The sequence below is a fragment of the Gallinula chloropus genome, assembly GCF_964237585.1.
Source record: "Gallinula chloropus genome assembly, chromosome: 1".
Classification (NCBI taxonomy): domain Eukaryota; kingdom Metazoa; phylum Chordata; class Aves; order Gruiformes; family Rallidae; genus Gallinula; species Gallinula chloropus.
This window is the reverse complement of record NC_140085.1, coordinates 86,757,474-86,779,194: the sequence shown is the minus strand read 5'-3', so window position 1 is coordinate 86,779,194 and position 21,721 is coordinate 86,757,474. Positions and strand designations below refer to the sequence as shown.

Genomic DNA, 21,721 nt, shown 5'->3' with positions numbered 1-21,721 from the left:
GCCCCCAGGGGACAGGGGCGCAGGGGCGTCCCAAACTGCTCAGCCAGAAGCACCGAGCCACCAGCATCTGTGGGGAATGAGCCTGCTTCCCTGGCCAGCGACGCCATGGGAGCAGGGGAGCCAGATCTCACAGCAAGCATGAAGGGGTTGCTGCAGTGACTGAGGTGGGACCAGGAGGGAAGATGTTTGCTCCTTTCCCACTGCACCCTCTGGGGCAGGCATGACCTGAGGCCAGTGTGCAGCCCTCTGTTCTGTGCAGCAAGTGCTAGAGCCAGTGAAGAGGGAGGAAACAGGAGAGTGTTAGAGACCTTTGCTTGCCTTCCTCCCTGCTGATCTGCTCCACTTCCTCTCCAGTGAGCTTGAGAAGTGTAACGCAGCTCCTCCTGTGTAGGCAGCTGGTACTTGTACCCTGCTGGCTGCTGCCCTCAGAGAGTCCCTCCAGGAGCATGGGGAGACTCTCAGCTGCCTGGTGAGCAAAGGACTCCAAGCTGAGGTGGCAGTGGGGGACTGTTCTGTGGGGGGTTTTTTGCTGGAGAGGCTCCTCCTGTAGCTGGTGGGGAGCTGTGATAACAAGAGAAACAAGTCCAAGGGACTGCAGTGTTGGAGGGAGATGACAGACCAGAGCTGCCTGTGAGTGCTCTGCCAGAGGCAGAACCCCCCATGTTGCTCTTGCAGCCTCTCTCACTTCCATGTAATACCAAACAGCCTCACTTCTCTCTGTGGCTCCTACACAGGTCCTTGTTGTGTGATGGTCTTCACAGCACCAGGAGCGCTGTCCTCAAGCCCTCCTAAGAGACAGTGAGGTGAAGCTGAACCCTTGCGAGCCGGGCAGCTCCTTGGCAGCTCCTTGGTGGTGTGAGGGGCAGGGTGGAAAGGGGAGGCTGACTTTCTCCTCCCACAAACCTGCTTTGGGCCAAGTCAGCAAAGCAGGTTCCCTTAAGGGCTGGGGGTGTGGAGGAGGTTTTGGGGCAGTTGGGGTTGAGCTGTTGGCTGAAGTTCTGGACCAAATTTTCCTCTCCGACTTTTCTGCATCTAAAATTAGTTTTAAAACTTGGCTTCTTCATGAATTAACAGTTATTTAAAAACAAGGTGTGAGGTGTTGCAGGCCTGGCATCTAAAATGTGATTTGATTTTGATAATTTTGGATTAAAAAGTATTCTTTGAGGCCTGCTGTCCTTACCCTTGTCACTGAGCATTTTTCCATTGGTGTACATGCACGTATGCAGTGAGGGGAAGGCTCCATTCCACCTGTGCTTACCAAAGCAGGGTAGGGTAAATTTCTGCTCCAGTAAGTCTGTGTATCCTACAAAGGTTCTACACCAGCTGGTTTTAAATTTATTTGTTTTTCCCTAAAGTGGAGTTTGTCAAGATGGTCAATAAAACAAATGTTCTTAGCTCCCTGCTCCACAGGTTGACCTGAATTCTTCCTGCTCCAGCTCTCAGCAGCAGCAAAGAGCACTTGGGACAGAGGGGTGCCAGTGGTGTCACACAGCTGCTGTCACCTTTAGGACCCTCACAGACTGTTTCCTGCATATAGGTGCTGATGACCTGCTGTTCTCTTATCCAGACTGCCTTTGTGAGGCTAAATAAAGAGCAGATGCTCTTGTTTGTCACTGTAGCTCCTTTGGCAGATTGCAGAGAGGGCCAGAAGACACAAGAGGCTGGCAGCAGGTATCTTCCTGAGCAGAGCCACACTCCTATGGAGGGGTAGCCACGTTTCTGTCAGGGTGTGCCAGAACATGCAGAAGGTGCCTGTGGTCCCTGTGTGCTGTGTTTCATTACAGTGCTTTGGGCTTGACTTGCAGGTTTGCCATGCAGAGTTGTGAATGTTTGGTGATGCTAGAAACAGGGGTAAGTTTCTCAGGCTTGTTGTGAAGCATGAGCTTTGCTTCTCTTCCTTACCAGCATCAGAATGGGGTGCTGGGAAAGGGATGGCATTTGCTTTTGTCTGAGCAGCACCAGCAGAGGAGCACCAGGCTGAGCACAGTCCACGTTTTCCATTCAGCCACCCTGCAGCCTTTCCATATGTTCTCTGTCTGCCTAAAAGGCAGAATCCAGCAGTAGCTGCCCAAGCTCACCTGCAACTGCCTTTTCCTTCCTATAGGAGGAGAGACTGACAGGGAGTCCAAGGTACAAAAAGCCCCCAGACCCTTACTGCCAAATGGAGCAAGACTGAGCTGCCCTGGTCAGGGGTTCATGGTGGGGCTGTGGTCCCCTGTCTTTCCCAGCATGGTTATAAACCTGCTGTGCAGATGGGGAAGGGAGGGGGTGTGTCTGTGCCCAGAAGTGGAACAATGTTTGACCTGACAGCTTCTTTGCAGCATGTGCTCTGTGCTGTCCTGTCCCCCTCCCTACAAGGGGTGTCTCAGGAGCCCAAGTGCTGCACTTCCCAGTCCTCTGACCAGTGAAATCAGAATTTGTTGTAATGGTATCTTGGTATCTAGGGTGTGCAGGAGGCTGGGGTGTACAGGATGTGTCCTTTCCAGAGCTCTGTGTGGAGGGCAGGTGGTAACATGCAGTGGCAGGGCTGCTGGCAGCTCCAGCCATTCCCCCCACTTCCCCAGTCCTGGCCCTGGCAGCAGGAGCAGAGGTCTGAGGCACAGCTGCACAGAGCCATGGTGCACGGTGGCACTTGGAAGCTGCATGAAGAGCTGCAGTGGTAGATCAGCTGGGGGGTGATGTGCTTGTGTGTGGTGATCTCATTGTTTGCTGATGAGGTGAGCCCAGGGAGCAAGTGAGAGGCGGTGCTTTGGGGCCAGGACTGGGGGACGTATCAGGAGGAGGTGAGAGAACTTCCTGATGGAGTCCTCACCCTGGGCCTTGCATGAACAGTCTCTTGCTCCAGTAAGTGCCTGGGAAAGTTCAGGCCAAGCCCACTGTGTGCCTTCAGGGTGGCTTTGTGTGGGGAGGTGCTTGGACAGTGGTGCTGCAGTGGGCAGGATAAATCCCTGGGTGCTGAATGCATATTGGGTTTTAACACAGCCTGCCAGCACCATTCCCTGTGAAGTGCTAAACCAGAAGAAGCCTCTACTTGAGGCAAGGCTTGCCTTGCTCCTCCGGGATCTGGAAGGAAATGGGTAGATCTTGTCTTAAGGTGAGATCTCCTTGATGTGGGAGGCTGTGCTGGAGTGACTAAAGGTGCTTGAAGTGGAGATACTGCCCTGCTGTTGCCTGAGGCTCATCTGTCTCCTGTGGTAACTTCACCAACTCCTGGCTTTCTCTGGTGTCTGTGCTGCTGTCACATCGTGCAGCTGCACACAAAGCACTCAGGAGCCCACTTGAGTGTCTTGGCATGAAGTGGGCAAGTCTGGCCAGACTCCACTGTGGTTTCTTACAAGAACTGGCAAACGCTGCTTCCCTTGGTCCCCTTGAGCCAAGAGGAGGGAAGGCCAGCCTTGCCTCCCCCTGGGGAGAAGAGGGACACCAACTCAAAAACCTGTTGCTCCCTGGAAGTTGTCAGAACTGGTGTAGGTATTCTAGGGGGAGTGACATTTGGAGGTTCCTCATTGTGAGTCTCACCTCAACTCCTGTGTGCTCGCTATTTGGCCCTCACCCCTCCGCCCCCTGCTCAGGCAGGTGCAGGGTGGGCTCTTGCCTTGTGGGACTGCCCTTGCTCTGTTCAGGTGCACAGAAAGGAGACTGGCTTTTTCTCTTGCACAAGTAAGTTCTGCCTTCTGTGTGCTTCACTGCCTGCAGGTAAAGGACACAGGACAAGGCAGGGGGCTGCTGGGAGTGTCTGACTGAGGGAGGGTGTCTGGTTTTGGAGAAATAATTTAATAAAAGAAACTCCTCTGTGTGTCTCTGCAGTCTGTGGTCTCAGACCTTGTTTCAAACTTGTATTTGTTCCTGTCTTCTCTAAATGGGAATGTGAGGAACCCCCCCCCTGTGAACAGCCGTTGGAAGGCTCGATGTAGGAGGTGAAGCGTGACATGTGGGTTCACTGAGCTCTGCAGAGATGAGCCGGTACGTGAGTGGCAAGGGGGGGTAGCAGCAGGGAAAGGGTACAGAACGGCACAGAACAAACAGAAAAAGGTGAGAGAATTAAATTAAACACAAGGAAAGGCCCTTCACGCCTAAGCCATGTGAGGAAAGGTTGGAGTTGTCTCCCTGCTGCTTCTGTGCCTCCTACTGATGCATCAGTTTTTACAATTTGGGTTTAGCTTTGCCCTGCCTCCTAGTGTCTGTTGGTACTTCCATTTTCCCACCCAGCTGCTGCAGGGCTGGCTCTGGCTGGGCACTGAGGTAGCTCCAGGTCTCCCAGCTGCCCCAGTTGAGCTAAGGTAACGCAGGGGCTTTGCTGCCCTGCATGGGGTCACTGCCCTCAGGGAAGGAAGAATGGCTGCCTGGGTAGGTGGGGGACACGTGCTCCCTGATTTGCAGGCATCAAGTTGCTTCATCTTTGATCGCTGACAGACAGTGTTATACAGAGGTGTGGAGGGGAGACAAGCAGAGCTGCTGCTAGGGATGGAGGCAGGAGCCTTTCTCCCACCCTGTGTGCAGCACAAACAGCTTCAGCAACTCCTGAAAGTGAAGGAAATGCTTCGTTTTTCTGGTGGAGGCCAGAGGCCGGGGAGTGGTGAACTCGCTCGTCCTCAGTGAGGTTAAGTGACTCGCTGTAGGGGCTGAGGAGGAACTCACAGGCACCAGGAGGTGGCCTGGCTGGAAGTGGCAGCTGCCACACATACCTGAAGGAAGCTGTACCTGCCCAGGAACTCCTGCCCTAAGCTTAAATACTCAAGCTTGTTTGCCAAATGACGACATGTTTGCTGGTTTTATAAACAAAAGAGCTAGTAACACTCAGTGTTGTGTAACCTTTGTTAAATCTCCTCCACTGCCTTCCCCAGGCTGACCCCTGCCTGGGCCTCTAATGCTTTCCCAAGCAAAAGTCTGTGCTGTGGTTGGGTCAAGTGCTTTTGGGTGGTGTGTGGAAGGTGCCGGTGCTGATCAGGCTCTGGTCTACCTACCCTGGTAGCAGGGTACCCACCTCTTTCCCCTGGCGTGTCCTTCTCTTTCCACAGCTCCTGGGCACCTGAAGGTGTCTCCTCTCCCTTATGGAGATGCTGACCTAAGCCAGGGTGAGGAGGTGGATAAAATTGCACAGTCCCTGTTTTCTCAGGAAATAGAGGTGAAGCTGTTCTACCCAGTACGACTCAAGGGAGACAAGGATAGCTTTTTGAATAATAATAGTGAAAATAAACCCCTCACAGTTTAGGAAGGCTGTTAGGATCATGTGAGCAGGGAGTGTAACGACTGGTCCCCAACAGCCCTGGGACAGTAGCAGAGCCGAGGCAGGGGCAATGAGGCAGGGGCAGCACACTGTGTTTTGAAATGTGAAGGTGGAGTTTTAGGGGAAGTGTTAACTGGTAGAGTTCTCTGCCTATTAAAGCTGCAACATCTACACAGAGCAAAACGGGTCTTGGGGAAGTTTACTGGTGACAGGGAGACGCCTGGTTTATCCAAATTGCTGCCACCTGCACAGGGACAGCTTCTACCATGAATTACTTCATTATCAGCGTATGATGCTCCTAGACTATGTAATTCCACCTATCCCAGCAAAGTCATGCATAACCCTGGTAGGGGCAGAGAATATACATCACTGGCCATACATATACATCTGACCCTAAATTCCTAGACTCAAAAGTTTTATTTTTACCTACCTTGAAGAGTGAAGTACCTGGCTTTCCTGAGGGAAAAAAGATGTACTGTCAAGAACACAGAATGCAAAGAGCAATTTGGGTTTTTTTTAATAAAATACTATCATGTTCATATCTATACAAATAATTATTACAACTATTAAACAAAGTATTACAATTAACAATAGAAATCTCAGAACTCTGAACAAGATCATGGTTTGAGATATTTACACCTGAATGCAACACATTTGTAAAAAGATGTCAAAATAAACAGAACAAGATCTTATTTACACGTGGAAGATGATGTTCCTGTTCATCCATTATAGATTTCTACTGCAGAGTTCCTTTTTTCCCCTTTACAAAATAGTAAGGACTTTCCACTGGGGCTGTATCCGAGTAATTTACAGCTGTATAAAACAGAAGCACAGCAGAAAACTCCAGGCTGAATATAAATACTTTACATCTTGGAGGGCAACAGCATCTTCGATTAATCTCCTGTGGCAAGAAACAGATCCATATTTGCTTCCCTTCTCACAGTGAGCGGGCGGGAAGGCGGGTGGAACCCACCCCAGGCTTGGCTGGGTCACAGCTGAGAGCCGCCACAGCAGCGCCTGTTGCAGCCTTGGAAACCCTCTTGCAAAAATACTTCTGGTGAGGCAGAAATGCTTTTTTTTTTTTTTTTTCCTTGAATTTCTCTGATAAAAACTGGTATCAGTGACTAATAAATGGCTTCTGTGTAAGCAAGCAGGGCTGAGAGAGCAGACGGGTTTGTCTCTGCTAACTCTTCACGCAGCTGGCAGAGTAACTCCCTTTCAGTGTAGCCAGTGGGAATAAAGTGTTGGTGCTCTGAGGTTTCAGGTTTACTCTAAGGAAGGCCGAGGCAGCGGGGGCTGCAACCCACCCTGTGTCTGTGGTGGCACCTCCCGTCCAGGTGGCTGCTGCTCGCGCTGCATCGGTGGCAGAAGGGGCGCAGCAGGGCGGGGGGAGGCGAGGGCAGAGAACGGCGCTCCTTACATCACTGTATCAGAAAACACAAGTTTGACTGATTTGGTATAAACAGATTCACCGCTACTCTTGTCTTCCCAGTCAAAGTGAGAGCATTAATGAAGTGCTGAATGTGAAACTTACTGAGGGAGTAGCACAAGACATCAAGGCTCTTGGCACAGCTCGTGACACCCAGTCATCCAGAAACAGGCTACAGTGTGAGTGTGTGACCCAGCCCCTGAGCCAGGACAGTGCGAGCACCTCTCAAGACGAAAAGGCGACAGGAGGGCAGAAATAACACCACAACCCCTTTGCTCCAGCCGTGCCCTCTGCAAGTGCCCTGCCACAGGGTTGGGTTCCTGCAACGGCACGACAGTCACCGACCGCAGCAGCGCCGCTTTAAAGTGCAGTAGGAAACCTGTGCAAGACCCTGTCCCAGCACAGCGTTCTGTTTCCTTCTGAGAGGCACCCTGCTGCCTGGGCAGCGGGGCCGTGACTGGAAGACAGAACACACATCCCAGTGAGGCTCAGCTCAACTCTCTTCAGTACTGGGCTGCTGTAGCTACTCATAAATGAGGCCCTTTCTCCCAATGGAAAGGAATATAACTGTTAATCCATTACTACTTCATTGCCTGTTCTCAGCTTAGTCTGACTCTGCTCTTATTTTCCTGGGCTGAGTATGACACTGGCAGGCACACGCTCTAGCCCGTTGGCTATTGGAGGCCAAGCTGGAGGCCGCGGATACACAATGTGTGTCAGCAGTGGCAGCCCCACCCCAGGGCTAGTGCCAAACCTTCCCCTTCTGCTGCTTATTTTGCTGCATTAAAAGAGTCCCTGGTAGTTTTCCTTTCTTTGTAAACTAGTAAGTAATTTTTCAGAAAGGCATTATGGAGGAGAAAAAATGCTGTTCTCAGGCTGACAAAAACCTTAAAAATCTTTTCCAAATGGATCCTGAAAAACCAAAGGGGCTGCTAATTAATTGCCTTGGGTAATTCTTAGGAGAAAAAGACAAATTGTCGCTGCCATAGATGTTTGCTGAAGAGAACAAATTTGCTTGTTGAATTGTTAACGATGACAAGAGTATTTGAGTTTTAAAACCTCCTTGCCCTGGCCCCAGCCTGTATAAAGGTAGGGTGAGCCTGCTTTAACATCTTAACAGCCTCACACCTGAACACAACAGCTTCAAAAGTAGGGGGAAAGAAAACTAAAGGAAAAATGAAAGAAAGAATTAGTTTCCTCTTGGTGGCAAAGGTGCTACAATTGCTGTTCTTCCTAAGGGCAGAACCCAAAGCCCTGGGAAAGGGCCAGCACTGGGAAGCTGAAATGCTGACCTGTCCCTGGCACCATATGACCTACAACACTAAACACAAGCAGCCTGGTCAGCGTGGAACGGCAGGGGTGAGTAGCTTATGGTGAAGAGGAAAACTAAAACAACTTCCTAAGTGAAAACTAACAAAAATGACTTCAAGTCTAATTTCCTCTCTTTTCATGTGAAAGATCCAGTCCAGCCACAGTTTTTCCTAAAGACTTACGACTGTGAGCGCATAGAAGCTGAAATCTGTGGCAAACCTGCAAGTTGCATTTCAGCCAGAGGACCTGGCCAGGATCAGCATTCAAAACCATCTTGAACAGCCAGTCAGACCAAACGACTGCACATCAGAGCCCATTTTTTCCTTAATTAAACTGATCTGAAAGCCAGTCAGCAGCATAACAGACTTTGGACAGATGCATTTATACAAAGCCCTTGCAGCTGGGTCTGCCTGCCTTCATTTTTATAGCAGCCTTCCCGACCCCACATCATTCCCACAGGAGCATTTCGCACGGCTTATGGCACGTGAGAGGACTCACACTGGTATGGGGTGAGCTTCAGCAGAGACTGACGCATCTGAGGAGGGAAGTGAAATGGTGTTTGTCCATCCTGGTCTTGGCAGTTTTCAGAACTGCCCCTCCCCAGCCCCCCCTGAGAATGATGACCCCGTGGCAGGGGGATTATGGCAGAATTGCCATGCCCTGTCCCAACACCACCAGGTTCGGTCCTTTAGTGAAGACTGGGGGGAGCAGGTGTGTGTGTGGGGTGTCACACTGTAATTACTTTCGAGCCACACACCACAAAATTGTGTGGTTCCTACAAAATCACTATAGTCTTTATACCACTGAAATGCCTGTGTCGTGCTTACCTGCACCACAGGTGTCCCATGAGCATCCCAAACCATTATGTTTGGTCTTTGTAAATGGGAAAAGGGCACATGGGAGCCACTGACAGAGCCACTGCCTCGTCAGAAAACAATACACAGCATTACAAAGTACTGACACCGGTAACACGGCTGCCCCTGTGAGCACTCAGGATCACATTTAACCTCAGTATAACATGGGGAAATGAACATTGAAATCAGCACAAGGAAATAAACATATAGAAACAGACCAGAACAGACTATTGCAGTTGGAAGGGACCCACAACCACCATCTAGTCCACCTGTCCGACCACTCCAGGACGGACCAAGACAAACCATGGCACTAAGGGCACTGTCCAACAGCCTCTTAAACACTGACAGCCCTGGGGCATCAATCACCTCTCCAGGAAGCCTGTTCCAGAGTCTGACCGCCCTCTCTGTAAAGAAATGCTTCCTCATGTCCAGCCCGACCCTCCCCTGGCTCAGCCTTGATCCATTCCCACGTGTCCTGTTACTGGGCCCCAGCGAGAAGAGCTCAGCACCTCCCTCCCCACTGCCCCTCTTCAGGGAGCTGCAGAGACCTCAGAGGCCGCCCCTCACCCTCCTTCTCTCCAAACCAGACAAGCCCAAGGTCCTCAGCCGCTCCTCACAGGACATGCCTGACAGCCCTTCCACCGGCTTTGTTGCCCTCTGGTCGCATTCAAGAACCTCCACATCCTTCTTATACTGTGGGGCCCAGACCTGCACCCAGTACTGCAGGTGGGGCCACACCATCGCTGAACGCAGGGGACAGTCACTGGCTGGCCATGCTGTGCTTGGTGGGGCCACACCATCGCTGAATGCAGCAGGACACTCGCTGGCCATGCTGTGCTTGGTACACCCCAGGATGTGGTTTGCCCTCCTGCTGCCAGGGCACGCTGCTGGCTCACACTGAGCTGCTGCCAGCCAGCACCCCCAGGTCCCTTCCCACAGGGCTGCTCTCTGGCTGCTCCTCTCCCAGTTCACACCCGTGCCCGGCATCACCCCTGCCCGGGTGCAGAATCTGGCATCTGGAGTTGTTAAATTCCATCCCATTTATCACAGCCCAACGCTCTGGTCTGCCTCCTGTCCATCCATGTCCCTCTGCAAGGCCTCTTGTCCCTCAGGAGAGTCAACAGCCCCTCCCAGTTCGGTACGGTCAGCAAACCTGCTCCTGGTGCCTCCAGCTCCTGCACCCAGACCGCTGATGGATGTGTTGAACAGAACTGGCCCTGGAACTGAGCCCTGAGGAGCAGCACTGGTGGCCAACTGCCAGCCAGATGTAGCCCCATTCACTGCAACCCTCTGAGCTCTGCCCTTCAGCCAGTTCTTCACCCACTGCACCATGAACCTCTTCATCCCACAGTCAGGCAGCGTGTCCAGAAGGATCCTGTGAGGGTCCTTACTGGATCAAAATCCAGAAAGAAGCCTACACCCACTTGCTGGGTGGGTCACCTTATCATAGATGGGAATCAGACCAGTTCAACAGGATTCTCCTTTGGTGAGCCCATGCTGCCTGTGCCTGATGACTGTGTTGTTCTTTAATACTGGATACCAGTGGAAGGCATTTATCTTCTCCATAATTTTACCAGGAACTGAGGTTAGACTGACAGGTCTGCAGTTTCCCTGGCTCTTCCCTCACACCCTTTTGTAGATGGGACTAATACCAGATAGCTTCCAGTCAGCAGGGATGTCCCTAGGCTTCTGCCATAGCATCTGCCAGCTCCTTCAGTGCTCTGGGATGAATCCCATCAGGACCTGTGGGCTTATGAACTTGCAGCTGGTCCATGTAAGTTTACAAGCTCGCTCCAGTTTTCAAAGACATCATGAATGAGTGTAGTTTTCCCAGCAAAGGAGACTAACGTGGCACTATGGAAATGCCTGGAACGATGAGCAGGATTAGTAACTTTATATATAGACCTGGGAGCCAGGGATCAACTTTTCACTGATTTGTCTTGAAAGGCCAATACACCCCTGCACACCCAGTGCCATTTAAGGCGAGCGACAGTGGCCATCTTGCTTCCCTCCTAACGGTCCAGACACGTATGTAACAGCGCGGCTGCTGACGCGATGCCCCATCCTTGTCACCCACAACCCACAGAGCCACTCAACTCTTATGGGATCCACCTCACCACCTGCTGCGGCCCCTTCGGGACCTACTGCGCCAGGGAAATTGGTTTGGCTGGTTACCACCCCACGGTGCAGCGTGCTCAGTCGTTGCTGAGGACTGATCCTCATTCCCACCCCTCCTGCTCGGTGCGGGCCGCTCGCCACCAAGCTGGGAACTGCACCTTGGCAGGTGGTTGCCCAAACTCTGACAAACCTCCTGGCTTTGAAGGGAAATAAATATTAAATCTGTTATTTTTCATAAACAGAGAGAACCGAAGCACCGCTCAGATTTGGCCTCCTAAGGTATACTGGATTAAACAGCAATTCCCAATTTGAATCAGAACCATTTTACTGAACTTTGCAGGAACACATCAGACCCTCAGTTACATGAGTGGAGGCTGACTACAGACACCGCCTGACTACAGACATTGTTTACTTCCCTGGATCAGGGTAGAAGGACATATCAAAAATGAGGCCTGGGCAGTCACGCTGTGAAAAAACTTCCAGGCCCCTCTTTTGTGGGGCCTGTTGCTGGAGATGGAAGAACATCTTCCTTTTTTGCTTTTTAAGGAAAAAAAAATAAATCCAATACCAAACTTTAAAAGATCTCAGGAGGTTTGTTCTCCCCCAACCTCCCCATGAGGAGAGGCACTGGGGAAGAACCTGCGATGGGTCAGGGGAGCAGCAAGATGGGCAACACACAAGTGTTTCAAGTTTACCCCACCCAGAAAGGAGGCCCCAGGACAGTTTCTGCCACTCCCCAGCTGGCAAAGAGAGGACAAGGAGACCTGAAGTTACTGTTATTTGAAGAATCAAAACCAGAGTAATTGTTTCCAAGCACATAAAAATAAAAATATTTCTGCCTTGTTTTAAGACAAAATAAAAAAAGAAAATCACACTGCAGAGCTGTTAAATAAATAACTTACCTAGTTCTGCCCTTTCCTTTGGAAGAAATGGGACCAAACTTTGTGGGGATGCTGGAGACAGCCAGGGTGCGCACACTCACTCCACCTCTCCCGCACATACAAACGTGTCCCCCTTCCTCGTGGTGCTCGGACCCCAGCGTCGCCCTGGTCTGCAGCGTTGGGGCTCCTCCTCCAGCCACAGTAACACGTGCTTGGGCACAAGGTGCGTTCCAGTGCAGAGGAGCGATGTTCACCCAGGCCTGGTCCTGTCAGCAGCGCTAAGCACCACCTGTGCCCGCGGGGAAGGCCGCGCCGCTCGCGGGCTGCCACAGGCTCGCTCCTCCTCCCGGGCGCCGCCACTCACAGGTACCAGACAGCTGGTGTTCGAGCGTGGGCCAGAGGAAAAGGAGGGGGACGGACACCAAACCAAACGAAAACAAGACATTAAGAAGGTGCTAAACAAGGTACAAAACCCACCCTGAGGTAACTTGCAGCATACAAACAATGAAATGGCAATAAATACAACTGCTGTCTCCGCTGACTGCACCAGAAGGACTCGTAAGCTACTTTAAGACGCTGACCAATTCCAGCAGTAACTGAAGCCGCGGCTGAGACAGATCCAAACAAAATTCCTCCTAGAAACAGAAAGCCATGGGCTAAAGAAATACAAATTTTCTAAACCAGTATTTTTAATTGCTGACCAGGGAAACACACAGTAATTTCTGCCAGGTAAAGTCAGCCTTCAGTCAAGTGCATGTGACAAGCGCCGCACAACAAGTGTCCTTATCAGTTAACGCTGGGTTAACACGGACTTGACTTCTGTTGAGGCTCCTGAAGGTGTTTCACAAAGGAAACAGAGAAACCCAAGCCGCTTCAGGTTCACCTGTGGTTTCAGGTAAGCGCATCAGAGACACAAAACGAAACCGTTACCATTTGTTTCCCGTCTCCTGTACAGATCCTCTCCCTCCTTCCTTTACATCCACGTATTACTGAGGGTGGCCCTTACTCTGGAACCATCGGACAAACTGGATTGTTGGAAAATCAACAACCAAGGTTTGTGCAGCTCTCAATGTTGCATCCTTACTGTTTACTAGTAAGTAAGCATTGCTATAGGCACTGGTGCTTTAAAGTTCGTAAGGTGGATGGAAATACAGCATGTATATATAAATAGGGAAAGGACCCACGTACATACATGTAGGCAAACAAACAGTGATGCTGTGAATGGCCTCTTCAGGGATGCCGGCAAGATCCACTCTCCTCCTTCTTAAATATATCACGACGCATCGGACTGCAGTCAGTCTATCAGTTTTCACACTGCTGAGCTGCAGTCATGACCGAGAATATGGCTTATATTGTGGGCAGGTCGGTTTGAGGACTGCTTGGAAGAATCTGAAGCAGATGTGTTGGCAATGGAAAGCAAAGGCGACATTGCTGAACCATCTGGAGGAAGAGCTGTGGCTATTTCGGGGAACAGAGACGTCAGGTTGAAGTTGGATAAGTGCGACGTGTTGGTCATGTGCATGGGTGGCATATCTGGGAGCAGAGGAAAGCTGGGCTGAGCAAAACCAACGGGCCTGGGAGGAGACAAAATGGACCCGAATCGATTGTTTAAGCTTCCACTACTCGGCTTCTCCGTGCTGGGGTTCGGAAACATTTGATTGGGAAAGTAAGGGATAGAAATGTCGTTGGAAAGGGTAGGATGGGCCGGAGAGTAAGGAGGATAGAAGGATGGCAGGGTATTCTGAGGGTCGACCGGGATTAGAGCTGGTGTTCGAGTGGCACTAGGCTGCGTGACCGGCGGGATGAAGGAGGTATTGGCGTTTATCGGTGGATTCATGCCACCCTCCGGAATGAAGGGGAATCCGAAGTTCTGGGAGAGAGTATGCTGGTCAGGGGCCGCGTTATCGTTAGAGACTTGAGGGCCATCGGACATGAACCGGACAATGCTTCCTCTCTTCTCTATCGCAGACTGCTGCCGCCCAAGGATCATGCTGCCGCTGGTGGACAGGGGGAGGTGGGGAAGACTAGGGTCGAAGACGTTTCCGTGCCTTTGATTCCCAGATCGATTCCTTTCGGGCTGACGTATTTTGGAACCTCCAGTATCTTGCAGAGGATGCCTCGACCGCTGAGTGACTGAAGAATTTGGCTGACGAACAGAAGGCTGCCCGGGCTCGCCGTTTCCATGAGAAACGGCCGGGTGAGGGTGAGTTGGCCTCACCACTCCATGCATGTTGCTAGAAACAGGCGTATTCATGTGGCTCTTGGTTCCATGGCTGTCCGTCATCCTCATGGGATTGGACTTCTGCACAGAGATGTTCGGGCTCGTATTGCGACCCTGAATGTCTCCCGATGAAGAAGAACTTGAAAAAGGAATATTCAAAGAACTGTTCCTTGTATTAATTGCACCAATAGACATGTCACAGCTCTCCCTACTCTGGCCATCGCCCTCTCTTCGGATGTGGACGCTCTCCCGTGCTGGGGGACAGCTGTACTCAATTGTGGAGGAGGCGCCACACTGCGTATTCCTTTGATGTTCTGGGATTGATCTTTGGCTTCCACTTACTTGATCTCCAAGGTGAGGGGCAAGTAAACTCTGCATAAAACTTTGGTGGCATGTGTTTTCATTTTCCCTGGATGGCAGGGTATTCCCTGTTGGGATACCCTGCACTGGCTGGTAGGGCAATCTTTTCTGTCTTTCTATGGACGACGGCCCAGTGTTTTGACCGATTCGAAAAGCTTGTGACTGCATGCCCCTGAGGGATGACACAGAATTACCAATTTCGCTGCTTCTTGAAGCCTGTACGTCAAAATTGCCCGTTGGCTGTTGGTTGGGTCCAGCTGGCTTAAATGTTTGACAATCAGAAAGCCGTTGCACATCTGAGCCAACTGTATGGTCAACAGATAAGCGGCCCTGCATATTATGAACCACCAACCCTTTATTTCTAGAAACATCAAGATAGCTTCTCATTTCAAGCTGGTCAGAAACCCTAGGGCCTTGAAGAGATATTCCTATTCTCTGCTCTGAATTAGAGGGCGTCTTCCCAATCAAGGCCTCAGCAGAGTAGCTGGAAACTCTATTTCTTTCCTGCCTATGAGGGGTGCACGTCATATCTGATGGTCTGGTGACGATACTTGCCTGGGACACCATTTGCTGGTCCAAGCCCCTTGAGGTCATGAGTCTCTGCATCTGATTGTGCCCTGACACGTGTTCAGAAGCCGAACCTTGCTGTCTGCTGCTAACTTCTTGCTGCTGTTGATGCATGATGTCCTGGCTTATATGGCTCTGAGGGTGGTTGTGATGGTTTCTGCTTGTTGCAGGATTTTCACAGGTCTTTTCAGGCTGGGAAGTTCCAAAGTGCTGTTGCATCTGCTGCTGCATTTGCTGGTGGTGGGGATGAGGCTGACCACCTTTTTGCCGTGTTTGATCGCTTCCGTGGTGTTTCTGCTGTAGAGAAAGTTGTGTGGTTTGCGTTCCCTGGATGAGGTTTCGTTTCTTTTGCATCTGCACCTCCTGCTGTATTGTCCGCTGTTGGTGGACGCTGTGGGGTTGAGAGTGGACCGAGTTTTCCCCGTGAGTGACGTGGTGCTGCAGCTGATACAAGTGGTGCCTTTCTCTTAACTGGCCAGCCTGCTGCTGCTTTAAGTACGGGTGATTACTGTGAAGGTGAGAGATGCCTTGAGCAGAAACATGTTGAATTGGCTGCAAGTGCTGCCCTTGCTGCTCTGGAAGCGATGGCTGAGAACCGCACTGAACTTCGGTTTGCCTCAAGGCTGGTGTAATGAAGTTGCTGTTCGATGGGAATAGCCTGTTGAGGCTGTCCACGTGCCCTTGATTGCTCACTGGCGCCACTGAATTGGATGAATTCGGAGGAATCTGGCTGACTAGCATCTGTGTTTGATCAGCAATGCTCTCCGGCGGTCGGTTCATCAGCGCCATCCCTTCCAGCCTGATGGGCGCTGTCTGGCACTGCTTTTGCCTCTTGGCCGTAGAAAGCAGGAGGTCATCTTGAACAGCCCGCTTGGCAGAGTCCTTGCGGCCTTCGTGACTTTGCTGCTTCAAGTGGGACTCCTGCAGCTGGGGAGCCTGCATGGTGCTTGCTCTAAGGGCATTGAGCTGTTCCTGAGTGTACTCGCTCATCATAGTGGGTCCCGGAGACTGGTTGACGTAGGTGCTGGGTGGGAGGGGGAGGCTCACAGTTGCAGGGACGCTTGCTGGCTCTGAAGGTTGGGGTAAACTTGGGCAGCTCACGAGGGGATGGACAATGCGGCTCTGGTGTATTAGATTATTCACGCTTAAACTGGTTATGCTTGGCGACTGGGAAGCAGGAATCTGCAGAGTGTTAGATGTTTCCACACCTCCTACAGAGCAGCTGGGCTTTTCAACCTGCCTATCGACGCTTGTCTGTACTGTATCCTGAGTACTGAATTTGCTTGGCGCTGCTTCCCGTGGCCCTGTATTGTTTTCTTTCACTGGCTGAGGTTTAAAAGGCTGCTGCTCTCTCTCCAAAGCTGCAACCTCAGTTGACTTAGAGATGGCATCCCTCATGTTAACCTGCATTCCTCCTCCACCTTTCTCAAGGTTTTCCTGGTCAAAAATAGCTCTTGCTGCGAGAGCTACAATGTCAGTCTGCTCTGAAAATGTGCAGCTGTTACACGTACTGGTTGAGGTGCTGCTAGTAATGTCTTCTCTGGTGGTATCTGGCAGCATGGATGCAACTGAGAAGCCTCTGCTGCTGCCAGAGCTAGTCGACATCGGTGAGTCTGCCTGCCTGCTAGTGATAAGGGAAGCGCTGACTACTTCCTGATCAGCAATGCAGGAGTGATGCTGGGAGAGGGTATCACCTTCTGTGTTCATCAGCAAGAGCTCCTGCTTCTCAGGCAAATCAACACTTGATTCTGCTGACTTAGCATTTTCCATGGGAAAATTAGAATGCTCCCCCTGAACGGCAAATGAAGAGGGTTTTTCCACAGCTGTTCTTTCTTTCGTGAGATCAGACAGCATTTTGGTTAGACCCTGTCCCTCTAACAAGTCCGTGTCTTGCATTACCACTGAGGAATCCTGTGCAATGTTGCAGGACTCCGAAACTGTTCCTGCCTTGGCAGTATGACCCGCTGTGCTGCTCTGTGCTGCGGATGTCCCCGCAACCTGAGAATGTGTCACCTGTGCTTCCGGGCAAGAGGACGTTAAGGTGCTGGGGGGTTCACAGGGTTTGGGAGACTCTGACAAGGCAGAGCCGTTCGGCGGATGGTTCTGAGCCCCACCGGCCTGCTGACGAGGAGCAGCATCTTTGGCAGTTGGTGGGACAAGCGCCAGCTGCTCTGACACCACAGGCGCCAGTGGCGAGGAAGCTGGTGCTGCCTCTGCCGAGCTCTGCTCGGGGACAACTGCCTGTTCAGAGCCTGACCCCTCTTTGGAATGACAGTCAGAAACGCTGACACCACTCGATGCCGCTGTACCACTCGCCTGCGACATCGTTAAAGCTTGTGATCCCGCCAGAGCACTCTCAGGCGGCCCCTCGCCATTTGAAAGCTTCGCCGCTGGTTCCGTGGGAGCAGAGTCCACCCTCCCTGCATCTTTGCAAGGAGCTGCTGGACAGGATGCTTTGCTGTTGGCTGCCTGGTGCTTCTTTGTACTTGGCTTTTTGCTTGTCCTTTTTGATTTGGCGCTGGTTGGCAAGCCAGCAGCCACTTTTTTGGGGGAAGCATGTACTGAATTAGATGTGTTAGTCAGTACTGAAACCTCTGCAGGTGCTGAGGATGCCACAGAAGTTGGTAGTGACACGCAGTTAACTGTGGCGATCTGGTTGTTGACAGTTGTGGGGTTGGTAGGGTGGCTGAGAGACAACTGCAAGCAGCTCTGACCAGCCATCTGTGATATGCTTTGATTGAGGTTAGCTAAAGCACCGAACGTATTGAGGGCAACGTTGGTGTTTGGATCTTCGCTGGTGGTGGGTTGAATAATTTGCATAGGGGCCTGATTTGAAGCTCCGGATGAAGACATCACAGGCTGCAAGGCAAAAAGCTGCCCGTTTAATGAGATAGTTTGAGGATGCTGCTGACTTGACATAGTAACAGAAAATGTTTGTGTAGAGCTAGAAGACGGCAGAGAGGACGGTCTTGGTAATATATGGACTAGGTGTTTCCCTCCAAAGGTCTGTGGCAGAGCAGCATTTTGTACGGAGCTGCTGGAGTTGGCAATTGCAGCCGGCCCGTTGACGGGAACCCTTACAGAAGCGGAAGGCTGAGCGGAGAGCAGGGGAAGAGGACTCTGGTTAGCAGCCTGTATGATTACAATCTGCTGACTAACATTTTGGCTGGGAACTTCCGCTCTCACAATTGGAGGGCAGGGAGTGGGGTTTGGAGGCTGGAGGATGATGACGTTCTGGTTAGCTGGCGCCCCTGTAACAGCTGAGGCGACCGGCTGAGCCATCTGAATCACCTGCATAGCTGAATTCAACGGAAGGATGCTTCCCGCAGCCTGCGTTTTCACCTGCGGCTGGCTGATGAGCGGCTGCATAGGTAAGGGTGGGCAGGAGGGCAAGGTAACTACAATCTGTTCAGCTGCCTGGCCATCTCCAGGCAGGGAAGGATTCAAACTGATACTTGCAGTCAAAGGCCTGCTGTGTGCAGAAGGTCCGGCCCCGGCCCCGTTAACCGGCTCGTTTAACAGCGCAGTCATTATCCCGGATGGCGTTTGGCTCAGTGGCTGAACAGTGTTTCCCGCTAGCTGCAGGGTTGTCCACGTGGTCTGTGTGTTGCCCGCTGAAGGCATCCGTGTAAGGCTACTCATGTTTTTCAAGTCTGAAGTGCCAACACCCGAAGAGCCTGAAAAAGACCAGCAGTTCTCCAGGGGAGTGGCAGGCAGGGTGCTTATTGCCGTCACAGCCTTAGGTCCGTCTGCTGCAGAAGTCACAGGCGCTCCCGCACTACTTACCGAGTCCGTGCTTTTGAGGACATTTACAGAGGAGGGACAGCTGTCTGCACTAGACAGCCTCACAGATGGCACGCAAGCCGCATCCGCGGATGACGCGACGCAGCTTTCCTGAACGTCACTCCTACTCGAGCAAGTTTCATTCGCCTGCTGGACGCGGGAAGCTTCCGTGGAAGCCGCGGGAGGAAGGACGGCTCCCTGCAGAGGCGTGTTCCTTGTTGATTTACTGCCCTCATCATCGTTTTTACTTTTGGGGAGGTTTTGATCATTCGGTGGCGCGTTACTTGAAGAACTCTGCAGCTCCTGCTCTGTGCCGGGGCGAGCGGCGCTCTGTGAGCTGGCAGTAGCAGCAGTGAGCGCACCTCGCTCGTTCTCCGTGGTGGGAAGCTCAAGAACATTCCCTGCTGCAACTTGCTGAGTGGGTGCCAGAGGAGACACTGTAGTTTGCGACCAGGGCTTGTTTTCTGTGGGGTAAATACCAGAAATCGTCACAGGAGTCACGAGGTTGCAAGTCCTCTGGACTGGCACGACATTGGCCGTTTGCTTTTGTAAATTATGACCAACATTAAACGTTATTCCCTGGACAGACGCTCCCTGGTTATTTCCATTGGGCTGACTCCCATTCGAATAGACAATGATGTTCTTTTGAACCTGGTCACCGGGAATGACAACCGAGACCTTTGCACTTTTGAGATTTCCCTTCCAGTGGATCGTAGGGTCATCGTACAGGCAGATGTCATTGGCTTTCAGTAGTTCGATGTATCTCCCGTTTTCCTTTTGCAGTTCATCCAGCTGTTTCCGGAGCTTTTTTATCTCTTCAGCTACAAAACAATGAGAACACTCCATCACATCAGCACCACACAGCACAGTAGTAGGTACTATTCCCACATGACTTGGAGATACTATGCAGTACCGAAGTAAATTGTTAGAAATAAATTGTTAGTAATGTACGTGCTCTTATGTTACGTGTTACCCATTTGAAATGAAGGCTCTTATCCTCATCAACCCCTCTACTGAGCGGGAAAGGGAATGAACTTCACAGGCTATTTTGTACCAGTACCAGGACATGTCAAATTACTTAGGCAGAAAAAAGCATCAGGACTAACTTGGATGAAGCTGAGCACTAATCAAAACATTTAATTACAGAAGGGAATAGGAACACATTAATATTTCTTTTTCCCTGCTCCTTTATGAACCTCTTCTTATTTAATATTTAATTGATCATCTTATGGCTTTCGATGACAATTACATTTCATTACATCCAAAAATGACAGTCAGAGTTAAATACAACGCATTTGTGTAGAGCCACAAAAGCTAGCAATACACCTGGAGACAGTTCATCTAGCTAGGAAAAATCACCTAAGTTTTTCAAACCCAATTGCATTGACAAGATAAAAATAAACTATTTAGAATTCCATTTCTATGGGTAGAAATAAAAACCACAAATGCAACACTAGCTCTGAGACTATTTCTGTCATAGCTCCATCACTGTATTTTTATGCATCTGTTCAAGATTTTATATGATAGATTATATTTTTTAAAAATAGGCTGTTATACTTTTACAGCATTTCAAATGAAAAAAAAACCCTGTAGCTCTGTTTGTGAAGGAAACTCTATGTTTTCAATGAAAAAAATCTAACTCAAGTCCATTAGAAATTGTTCTGGCCACTACAGTTGAATAAATCAGGTCAGAATCTACCAGACGATGCTGCATCATTTGTAAGCTTTGTATTTACTGTACATCACAATGTGATTGCTTCGTTATCTCAGGGCTATGTGCAAGAACATGCACTTGGGTGTTTTGCTGGCTCTTTCTTTCCAGATGGTGTAAGCAGAGGCATTTTTCCTGCATGAGCACAGTGTCTTGGTGGACCCAGGCTTTGCTGTTGGTCAGTACTGACAGACACACAGTGGAATAAAGCAAGAGAAATTCTAGAGCCTCCACCAGCATCTGGTACTTACCCTGTTCGTTGTTCCCTCCATTTAAGAGTAGCTCATCATTCTGCCTTTTCATTTCTGTTATATACTTAAAGGCCTGATCCAGGATCATGTTCTTGCTCTTTAAAATAAAACATATATATAAAATTAGAAGAAAGGTCTATCATTGGTAGATTAATTAGTGATGAGATCGCAGCTGCTCCAAGAGGCCTTAACTTTAAAAATGTGCTAACCTGAATGATTCTCTGAATATTGTTGGGTGGGATTGTTTTGCTTTGGGTTGTCTTTTGGTGTGGGTTATGGGGTTTTTCTGTTGGTTTTCTTTTTGTTGATGACCCACAGATTTCACAAGTGATACTGACCCTGTAACGCCACAAGATTTTACAGAATAACATTTTCAGTGCTGGAGCTGACATTTTCCTATGCCAAAAGCCAGACACCAGGGTCACAGAACCCAAACAGCAGGCATCACTTCTTGCTGAGCGGCCTAAAATTTGTGTTCACTAATAAACATATACATCACACGAAAATTCCAGGATACTGCCTCGTAAATATTTTATTAGGAAAGAAACAAACAGGGAGGTGTGTGCATAATTTTGAAACTAACATACTGGAGAATATGGGAAGAGGAGATATGCCATAACGCCTCCCTCATCTTCCTTTTATGAAACTGTGACATTCTGTCTGCAAAACCCCTCATTCATTTCTTAATTCCTTTCTTGTTCTACAGTTCTGTAGGAACAGCCCTGGCTGCAGATGGCTCTGTTTTGAAAAAGACATTTCTGTGCATCAACCTCAAAGCCATTTGTCTCGCTTCATCTCTCACAAGGACACCATCTTAACTATTATATCACTTTCTGAATCGTTTCCTTTCACCTTATTTTATAAAAGATAAGAAAAGTAAGCCTGCATGCAGTTGCATTTACATCTTAGGACACAAAGTGATTGCCAGCAAAAGGTGAAGGGGTTGGAGAATGACCCAAAAAATGATCTCGCTTAACTCATAACTTGAATCAAGTGTCATACAGGGTA

The 21,721-nt window shown here is 50.2% G+C and overlaps 1 protein-coding gene across 1 annotated transcript in view; it reads right to left on the bottom strand.

Annotated features, from left to right (window-relative positions):
- Positions 1-6,960: 6,960 nt before the first annotated feature.
- USF3 (upstream transcription factor family member 3) overlaps positions 6,961-21,721 on the bottom strand; it is a gene marked incomplete at its 5' end in the record, with an annotated part of 37,526 nt that continues 22,765 nt past the window's right edge. Inside the window, 3 exons of the mRNA XM_084272058.1 lie at positions 6,961-6,976; positions 13,013-19,572; positions 20,714-20,810. Of these exons, the coding sequence (XP_084128184.1) occupies positions 13,130-19,572; positions 20,714-20,810 (6,540 nt within the window). The 3' untranslated portion in view covers positions 6,961-6,976; positions 13,013-13,129. The remainder of the gene's footprint in view (positions 6,977-13,012; positions 19,573-20,713; positions 20,811-21,721) is intronic.